The sequence below is a fragment of the Orycteropus afer genome, unplaced genomic scaffold (assembly GCF_000298275.1).
Source record: "Orycteropus afer afer isolate SDZICR_OR568_19922 unplaced genomic scaffold, OryAfe1.0 scaffold00345, whole genome shotgun sequence".
Taxonomy (NCBI): Eukaryota; Metazoa; Chordata; class Mammalia; order Tubulidentata; family Orycteropodidae; genus Orycteropus; species Orycteropus afer.
Window position 1 is genome coordinate 2833683 of NW_006921932.1, and position 10745 is coordinate 2844427.

At 39.8% G+C, this 10745-nt stretch overlaps 1 protein-coding gene across 1 annotated transcript in view; it reads left to right on the forward strand.

Moving 5' to 3' along the window:
• The window catches only part of FOCAD (focadhesin), a 502178-nt gene that overhangs the window by 283342 nt on the left and 208091 nt on the right, over nucleotides 1-10745 (forward strand). Inside the window, exon 19 of the mRNA XM_007952545.2 lies at nucleotides 7779-7964. Within this exon, the coding sequence (XP_007950736.1) occupies nucleotides 7779-7964 (186 nt within the window). The remainder of the gene's footprint in view (nucleotides 1-7778; nucleotides 7965-10745) is intronic.

Genomic DNA, 10745 nt, shown 5'->3' on the forward strand with positions numbered 1-10745 from the left:
TTTTATTTCTTCTCTTACCCAGTCTTTCTTAGGGAGGGTGTTGTTTAGTTTCCATGTGTTTACTCTTTTTCCATTGATCTTCCTATTGTGATTTTCTAAATTGAAAGCACCATCATCTGAGAAGATGCTTTCCAATATTTCAGTGTATTTAAATTTATTAAGGCTTGCTTTATGGCCTAATATATGGTCTATCATAGAAAATGTTCCAAGGGTACTAGAAAAGAATGTATATTGTTCTGTGGTTGGATGAAGTGCTCTGTAGATGTCTATAATGTCAATTTGGTGGATTGTATTGTTTAGCTCTTCTGCGTCTTTCTTGAGTTTCTTTCTGGTTGTTCTATCTTTCATTGAAAGTGGTGTATTAAAGGCTCCTGTTATGACTGTAGAGTCATCTATTTGCTTTTGCAACTCTTTTAAAGTCTGATTTATGTATTTTGGAGCTCTTTCATTGGGTCCATAGATATTTATTATGGTTATATCTTCCTGTTCAATTTATCCTTTATCATTATATAACGTCATTCTTTGTCTCGTATAGTGGTTTTTATCTTAATGTCAGTTTGATCAGAAATTAATATTGCTGCTGCTGCTCTTTTCAGTTGCCATTTCCTTGATATATCTTTTTCCAACCTTTTATTTTTAGTTGGTCTTTGTCTCTAATGTGTGTCTTTTGTAGACAGCATATTGATGGATTTTGTTTTCTTATCCAATCTATAACTCTCCATCTCTTGAGTGGTGCATTTAATACATTATTAACATTCAGTGTAAATACTGAGAAGTATGAATTGGTTTGTTATGTATTTTTTCACGGTGTCCCTGGTTTCTTTGTTCCATATTATTTTCTGTGCTGAGCTCATTATTTTTATGAATCATGTTATCATTTCCTTTGTTACTGTTGTTTTAGTATTTGGTGAATATTTGGGCTTGTCCTCTTTTATTGTGATAGGAAGGTTTATCATGTTTCTTTGAGGTTGCCCTGTGATTTATAATTTTCTCCCCGAGTTTAGAATAGTCCATTCAGTCTTGCAACTCTCTTGACTTCATGACCATTTAGAAGTTCTGAAACTACACAGTCTTTTCCCTCTTTTTGTTTGTAGTTGTCCTCACTTGCCAATTGATGTCTCTGGTTCCCTGTTTACAATCTTGTAAGCTTATTTTAGTTTGGATATATCCATTGCTGTGGTTTCTGGCTTAAGTCATCTTGTGTGTTAATGGTTAGTTGTTGTTTGCTGTTTTTGGTTCTCTGTTCAAAGGACTCCCTTTAGTATCTCTTGTAAGGTTGGTTGACAAATTCCCTTAGTTTCTGCTTATCTGGAAATCTCCTAATTTCACCATCATATTTGAGGAACAGTTTTGCTGGGTATATAATTCTGGGTTGAAAATTTTTCTCTTTCAGGGTTTTTTTTGTGCATGCCATCCCCTTGCCTTCTGGCTTGCATGGTTTCTGCTGAGAAATCAGAGCTTATTCTTATTGGTTGTCCTTTGTAAGTAACTTTTTAATTTTCTCATGCTGCTTTCAGGTTTTTTTCTTGGTCTTTGGTTTTGATGAGTTTGATGATGATATGTCATGGTAATTTTCTTTGGGGGGGTCTGTCCTGTTTTGGGGTTCATTGGACTTTGTGAATGGATATATTCTCATCTTTCATTGTATCAAGGAAATTCTCTTCCAACAGATCTTGGACAATTTTCTCAGTGGTTTTATTTTTCTTTTCCTGTTCTGGAATTCCAATGACATGTAGGTTATTCCTTTTGATTTTTTTTTTTGTTGTTGTTGTTGTTGCTGTTATTTGCCATCGAGTCAGACTCAACTCATAGAGACCCCTCCTTAGGTTTCCGAGGTGGTATCACTATGGAAGTGGATTGCCCAACCTTCCTTCCGAGGAGTGCCTGGTGGGTTTGAAACACCAGCGTTTAGGTCAGCAATCAAGTGCCTTAGGCACTATACTACTAGATTTCCTCCTTTTGATGGTATCCCACATGGACCTTAGGCTTTCTTCATTTTGTTTTGATCTTTTTTATCATTGATACCTTTCCAAAGAAGTATTCAGTTATTTGTCTTCAATCTCATTAATTCTGTCTTCCATTGCATCAGTTCTACTCCTTTGCCCTTTCAATGTGGTATCTATTTCTGACAATTTTGTATTAATCTTCTGGATTTCTATCTATAGATTTTGAATTATTTCTAATTTTTCATTTATTTTGTCATTGTTCTTTTATTTTCTTCCAGAATTCTTCTAGGGTTTTGTCTGTGTTTTCCTTGATCTGCATCTTAATCCTTTAAAGATACCTAAATACAATTCTTTTGAATTCCTTATTACAGAGTTCGAATGCTGCTGCTTCCTCAGGGATGTGTTCTGGGTCTGTATCCTGCTGCCTTATTGCTACCACTTTATCTTGCTTCTTTGTATGGACTGTGATGATCTGTTGTCTCTGAGACATTGTGATGCTGTTGTATTTAGATCTCTGTTATGTGTTTCTGAATAGCAGCTAAAGGTAAGCCAGGCTCTTCTTGGTTATTATTTAACATTGGCCTGTTGTTGGAGAAGGAAGTGTTGGCTCTCACTCAGTAAGTAAAGCTGCAGGTAGTGTGGGTGTAGTTGTGTTGTATGGGGACTGTTGCTGTTTCCCACTCAGACAAAAATAACAATTGAATAACCATCAAAAAAGTAAAAGCAAATGGACAAAAAGCACACTGTATAATCATGCAGGAATAGTAACCATTAAAGGAAAATTGGGGGAAAGAAAATAAACACTGTAATATCTGCGGAGAGGGCAATAAGACAATAAAGTAGAGAAAGAGAATAATGATGAAAAAATGGGAAAAATTCAAAAAGAAAAACAAGGAACTGGGTTAACCATGAGAAAGAAAAAGAAATTGCAATCTGGAACAGGGAAAGAAAAAAAGCTGAAGACTAAAACCTGGGAAGGGAAGAATAGAGAATAATAATAAAAAGGACAAAAGTAATAGTAATAATGGTATTTTAAAAACAAACAAAAACAAACTAAGAAAAAAGAAGAAAAAATCAGGGGAGGGCAGGGCAGGGCAGAGCACCCAGGCTCTGTCCAAGCACACAGACTGGGATGGAATTCCTGCCAGCATAAAATGTGGGTGCGAGTGAGGAATCGCTGCACCTCCATTCATCAAGAGGCTGTGGCATATAAGAGTAACAAGGAGAATGTTGCACCTTTCCGTCATCTGCATCCGGAATGTCCTTGTGGTTCCCGGCAAGTGGAGGCTGTTCTTAAGTCTCTGAAATCTGGGAGAACACTGTCACTTTAAATATCCAAAATGGTCAAACTGCTTGCAAACGTTCAAATCGGTTACACCCTCCAGACAGGCAAAGTCCACAGCTCAGCCCGCCTTCCTCTTCTCTGCTTCCTCTTTTATTCACTAGCCACCAGAACAGTCCTCTGTGCAGTCCCTGGCTCACAGGGCTGATTTTTAGGTTAATTCTTAGGTCCTTCCACCACTCGGCAGGAGCTCTGGTAGCATAATGCCTAAGGCACTTGACTGCTAACCAGAAGGCTGGTGGTTCAAACCCACCAGCCACTCCTCAGAAGGAAGGTTGGGCAATCTACTTCCGTAGTGATACCTTCTAGGAAACCCAAGGGAGGGGTTGCTATGAGTTGGGTATGACTCAGCGGCCCATAACAACAGCAACAACAATAACAACAACTGCCGCTTGGCAATATCCAAGCTGTCTGTGCCTTCAGGATTGCTGCCAGACCGCAGCTCCCTGTGTCCCCTTTTTTGGTGTTTTCATGCAAATTCTGCTCGTTGGAGTTTAGTCCACTTCTATATCCTTCCCTTCAAAGCTCAGTGGTCCAGGATTATCTTCTTTATCTGTGTGAACTGGTTCCCATTTTTCTTGTTGAAGAGGTCTGTGCACATTCCACATTCTTACCGGAACCTCAACATTTTGTTTTTAGTTGATTGTACCAATATTGTAACAGAGTGATAGATCCCATGCAAGTAACTCTCTGTAAAGAGCTAAATGACATGAAGCCTCAAGGGACATGAAAATCTGTGACTGGTGTGTTCCAAGTAGAAGGAACAATGAATGCAGTGCACCTGAGTTATTGTGAACTTTGTGCTTTTGAGGAAGAGAAGGACAACTGTTGTACACATTCCAAAGAAAGGTGATCCAACAGAATATAGAAATTATCGAACAATATCATTAATATCACATAAAATCTTGCTGAAGATAACTTGAAACAGTTGTAGCAGTATAATGACAGGAACTTCCAGAAATGCAAGCTGGATTCAGAAGAGGACGTGGAACAAAGATATCATTGCTGATGTCAGGTGGATCTTGTTTGAAAGCAAAAAATACCAAAAAGATATTTACTTGTGTTTTATTGAGTACACAAAGCCATTTGGTTTTGTAGATCATAACAAACTATGGATAACACTGAGAAGAATGGGAATTCCAGAACATTTCATTGTGCTCATAAGGAACCTGTACAGAGTCCAGGAGGCTATTGTTCAAACATAATGAGGTTTAAACCATGCAGAACTGCATGGTTTAAAATCAGGAAAGGGAGTGTGTTAGGATTATGTCCTTTCACCATACTTACTCAATATGTATGCTGAGCAAATATGCCGAGAAGCTGGACTATATGAAGAAGAATGTGGCATGAAGTTTGGAGGAAGACTGTTAATAATCTGCGATATGCAGACAACATAACCTTGCTTGCTGAAAGCGAAGATGACTTGAAGCACTTACTGATGAAGATTATAAACTACAATCTACAGTGTGGATTATATCTCAACATAAAGAAAACAAAAATCCTTACAACTGGACCAATAACTAGTATCACAATAAATGGAGAAAAGATTGAAGTTGTCAGAGATTTCCTATTACTTGGTTCCACAGTCAACACCAGTGGAAGCACCTGCCAAGAAATCAGATGCAGACATAGCACACTAGCCAAATCTGCTGCAAAAAGACCTCTTTAAAAGTGCTGAAGAGCAAAGATGTGTCTTTGAAGACTAAGGTGCACCTAACCCAAGCCATGGTGTTTTCAGTCATCTCATATGTGTGTGAAAGCTGGACAGTGGATAAGGAAGACTGAAGAAGAGTTGATGCTTTTGAGTTGTAGTGTTGGCAAAGAATACTGAAAGTGCCATGGACTGTCAGAAGGAGGAACAAATCTGTTCTGGAAAAAATGAAGCTGGAATGCTCCTGGAAGAGAGAATGCCCAGACTTCATCTGACCTACTTGGGTCATGTTGCCAGAAGGGGCCATTCTCTGGAGTAGGATATCTTGCTTGGTAAAGTGGAGAGTCAGTGATAAAGGGGAAGGCCCTCAACAAGATGGATTGACATAGTGGCTTTAACACTGGGCTCATGCAAAAACGGCAAGGAGGCCACATGTTCTGACGTCCTCTAATCTCACAAGAGGAAGACAGCAGTAACCCAAGGCCTATTACTGCAAGGCCAAACATGCTGCCTCCCTCCAGCCCTTTCACCAACCATTCCTCCCAAAGAACCCACCACCTCTCTCCTGGGTTCGATAATTTGCTGCAGTGGCCACACAGGACTCACAGATTACAGGGTTTATTAGGGAAGCACCAGTCTAAAACTCAAATTCAGGAAGAACGCTCAGTCTCTCTCCCAGCCCACCATCCCTCAGCCAAGAGTCTTTCACAGTCTCTTTCCGGGGTGCATGTCTCTTGTGTCTCTTTCCCAGCAACGCGTGTCTCAGGAGCCTGTGTCTCTTTCAGCAGCAAGTCTTCCTCGACCAGCAGTCTGAGAGAGTTCTGCCTCCAGGAGGCCTCCTTTTTGAGCCTGGCAGGGTGGTCAAACTAGCCAATTATAGCATCAGAACTCTAAGCACCTGAGAGAGAGTGGGCACCTCCCAGAACATTGTTTTGTGCCACTCCCAACAGAAATACTCCAGGTGGACACTTTCAGCAACCAGAAGCTCCTCAGTTGCTCATAGCAAATCCCACCTTGGAGTTTACAAAGACTTATGGGTAGAAAAGCCACACAAAGTAATTTACTACACTGCAGCTCAGGTACAGCAAGGATTGTGAGACTGGTGCAGGACTGGGCAGTATTTTGTTCTGTTGTACTTAGGTATGCTATGAATTGGAGCCAAATCAATGGCACCTAACAACAGACAAGGAAGAAGAGTGGTAGAAGATGAGGTTGGAGGGAGAGTTAAAGACTAGATTGTAGAAAGCCTTGACCATAGTCAGAAATTTGTTATTTTTTAAAGTTTTTATTATAGTGATATACATACAATAATTAAATATTTCATCAATTTCTAAAGTATACTTTAGTGACATTGATCACATTCTTCAAGTAGTTTAACCATTCTTGCTATCTTTTTCCAAAATATTCCACCACCATTAGCATACATTTAATGCATTCTATGCAAAAATTCCCTTTCCTCCTCCCTCCCTCTCTCCCTCTCCAGCTATCTACTAATTACTTATGATTTCTATATACATAAATCGGAATCTACTCAATGCCACCTAACAACAAGAGGAAATATATTTCATGTAAGTGGTATCATACATTAATTATCCTTTTGTGTCTGCTTTATTTTGTCCAGCATAATTTTCTCTGAGATCATCCATACTGAGACATGCAGCAGGACTTCATTCTTCTTTATTGCTGAGTAATACTCCAATGGATAGTTAAGGTTGTGTGTCAACTTGACTGGGCTATTTTGAGTGGCTAGGCAGCTGGATGTAGTTACTCCCCATGATGGGATTGTAATCACCTCTAAGGTAGAATCTGATGTATGCAACTAAGTAGTTGCCTATGGGGTGTGGCATGCTTCTAGTATATAAGTAGAAGCTTTGAGAAAGGTCTCTAACTTTTGGCACATTGGATGCTGCATTTGGCTGAGTCTTCATCTCCATTTCCTGGACTTGAATTGGTGGCCTGCTATGTGGCCTACTGACTTTGGGATTGTGCCATTTTACCTGTCAACCATGAATTTGTCAGCCTCAGCCACTAGCAGCTGCCTGAGTTAGGAGACATCTCCAGCTGCAGTGGGCCTGGAATAAGAGGCAAAGCTGAAGCCAAAAGTCAAGGGGCCTTCACTCAGCCCCTAGAGCTGGCACTCTCAATTTGGACTTCTAGCCTCCTAAACTTTAGCCATCCACTTGTGGTATTTCTGTCATAGGAGTACTAGAGAACTAAGATACATTATATGTGTGTATACCACAGTTTGCTTTTCTGCTCTCCAAATGATAGAAATTTGGTTATTTCTACTTTTTTGCTTTTGTCAGTAGTTACGCACTGAACACTGATGTCATAGTCAAAAGTTTTGATGTTATTCTATGTACAGTGAAAAACCATTGGAAGATTTTAGAGAGTCAGATAATATAAAATTCTGGCTTCATGGGTAGAGGATGGGTTGTAGGGATAATCATCAGAAGAAATCAAGAAACTAGTTTTTACATTAGTCTAGATAAGAATGAGAAAAATGATGAACTAAGCAGGTAGCAATGAAGATGGAGCAATATGAATGGATTTGGAATATATTTTGAAGGTTAGATCTAGGAGGACTTGCTAATGGATTAGATGTAAAAAGTGAGGGAAAGAGAGGAGTTAATAATGACTCCTAAGTTTTTAAGCTTGAGCAATTGAGTGCCTTGTTGTGATTTGGGAAAGAGTGAAGGTAATGGGTATCAAGAATTCAGTTTTTGCCATGTGATGTTTGATTTGAAGTATATCTAAGTTACACATAAGTTAAGGATGAATGTTTCTCTCTAGTATACTGTATTTACTTTGCTTTTGAAAACCTTTCATTCTCTTTCAGCTTTGGAGGAATTTTTTACATCACTTGTGAAGCAAGAAATGGTGAATATGCCCCGTGGAATATATCACACTGCATTAAAAGGAGGTATCCATTCAGATCAAGGAAAGACTGTTGCGGGAATCCCCAATTTTATGTTGAAAATGTATGAAACAAACAGACAACCAGGACTGAAACCTGGCCTTGCAGGTGAGTATAGTGTACAATATCAAGATACAAGTTTTAAATGTAATTATTCAACTTCTTCTAAGTAGGATGTGATAAGTCATGGCAGAGAATTGATACTGCTGATAACAACTAGACATAGTTACATAAGTTACAGAAATTAAAAATCACATTTTAAAAGGCATCAGAGAACTGTGGAAGCAAAGATGAATAGATGGACTACAATTCCCGAATGGGAAGAAAATTCTAATTTTTTTTTTTTTTAAGTGAACTTTTTAAAGTGATTCTGGTTGTAGATTAGGGACTGGGGCTTGGCCCAGGCAGAGGCTTGTTGGAGGAAAGAAAAATAATCAGAGGTTTTAGTGGTTGCATGGAGTGACAAATTGGAGTTACCACCATAAAACATTTGCTGAACATTCAGTTTGCACAGAAAGCTAGTGAGGTAATTCTTCCAATGGGAAATCTCCTTTAGTCTTACAGTGCTCAGGAAACAAACATGATCTAGGAGAAGGGGCCCCAAGCAAAGCACACATGAGAGAAAAGCCCTCAAGGAAGTAGTAAATTGCTCCTAAAGATCAACAGCTTCTTTTACCTGGGTGTACTTAATAATTCTGGCTGCAGCTAGAGGTTGAGAACTCAGGCTTGACTTGGCAGGAGGCTGGTATAAGAAGCATAGTTACCAGTAGATATCTTGGCATTTGTTTGGAGCTTGAGTGACAAAACTGGGCACTTGAAGGGCCTAAAAGACACATCCTGTTTCTCCTTCAACATGTTTGCATAATATTGAAACTCTATGAGATGGGAAGCTAAAGAGCTCAGCTGAAAACCTCTGAAGGATGGACTTAAATCTCCCATAATCTTTCAAGACTAAGGAGTCAAAGACCCCTTAGATTGTCAGTTGAAAATGTTGGAGCAGCAATGCCCTAAGGAGAGGTGTGAATTGGATCTGTACTGTGATATATGAAAACTATAAACCAAAACCAAAACCGATTGCCATCAAGTAGATTCCAACTCCTAGCAACCCCATAAGACAGGGTAGAACTGCTGCATAGTGTTTCCAATGCTGTAATCTTTATGGAAGCAGACTGCCACATTTTTCTCTTGCAGCTAATGAGTTCAAACCATTGCCTTTTTGTTAGCAGCCAAGTGTGTAACCACTGTGCAACCACGTCTCAAGCCTAATCCAGCTCAATCCCTGATTAAATTGAGATCAGTTCCCCCCTATATCTGCCTAACAGAGAAGAGGAGAAACTCCTCTCGGGAAGAAGATAACATCCCCGAGAGCCACTCTGGTTCTTTCACATGCTGTCCAGCATACAGTGAAAAAGTATTGGGCATATAAAGAGGCTCAAAATGAAGGGAGCATTTTTTTTTTTTTTTTTTTTTGTGATTTGGGTGAAAGTTTAGAGAGCAAATTCGCTTTCCATATAGCAGTTCACATACACTTTGTCTCATGACATGGACTACAGTTTACCCTAGTGCAACAGCTCCCCTCCCACTTCCTCCTGATAGTTACCTCTTCCCTTTGTCTATCCCTCCATGCACTTCTGCCCCCTGCACTGTCTCCTGGTGCATAAATAGCCCTTTGTCTCCCATGATTGTTCTCTGCAAGGAGTGTATCTACCTCAGGTGACTGTTCAACTCTTATGCCTGTCTCTTGTTTGATTGGAAGCCACAGGTGTGGGTTCAGTTCCAGACCTGAAGGGCAGCTAGGGGCCATAGTCTCAGTGGTTCCACCAGGCTCTATCGGTCCAGCAAACCTGATCCCCACCTTTTTTTTTTTTTCTCCAAATAATTTTGAGTTTTGTTCCACATTGTTCTCCCTCTCTGTCCAGGATCTCCTACATAGATCCCTTCCAAGGGGTTGACAATGGTAGCCAGGCACCATCTAGTTCTTCTGGTCTCATAGTTATATAGGCTGAGGATCACATGGTATACCAGTCATTTGGAATAATTGTTTCCAAGAATTTTTGGTTTTCTTCATTCTTCTTTGCTCTGGATGAGAAGAGAGCCATTTAGATGTCTGCCTGAAAGCTTTTAAGATCCCAGTCGCTATTCACCAAAGTAGGAGGTGGAACAGTGTTTTGTGTAGTATGCTATGCCAATTGAACTTGATGTCCCCTGTGACTATGGTTCTGAGCTGAAGGGAGCATTTTGAAGATAAAGTATTTCCAATAGAAAAATAGTACAATTCTAATAGATATGAAGCTCTGTTCAAAACCAAAAAAACAAACTGACTGCCATCTAGTCAGATCTGACTCATAGTGACCACTCCTTGGATTTCTGAGGTGGGTATTTCTATGGAAGTAGATTGCCCAGTCTTACTTCCGAGGAGTGCCTGGTGGGTTTGAACCACCAGGCTTCTAGTTAGCAGTCAAATGCCTTAGACACTATACCACAAAAGCTCCCTGAAACTCTGTTAGCATCCCATTTTATAGAGTTTCAGTATCTATTAAAATTTGCCTAACCCAAGCCATAGTATTTTCAGTCACCTCATATGCACATGAAAACTGGACAGTGAATAAAGAAGACCACAGAAGAATTTATGCCTTTGAATTGTGGTGTTGACAAAGATTACTGAAGATTCCAAGGACTGCCAGAAGAATAAAAAATCTATCCAGGAAGTGTAGCCAGAATGCTCCTTGGAAGTGAGAATCAACAGACATCATCTCACCTACTTTGGTCATGTTGTCAAAAAGGACCAATCCGAGGAGGCGGGGCAAGATGGCGGACTAGGCAGAAGGATTGCACAGACCCTCTTCAACAAAGAAAAGGGAAACCAATTAACACAGACACAGAAGATAA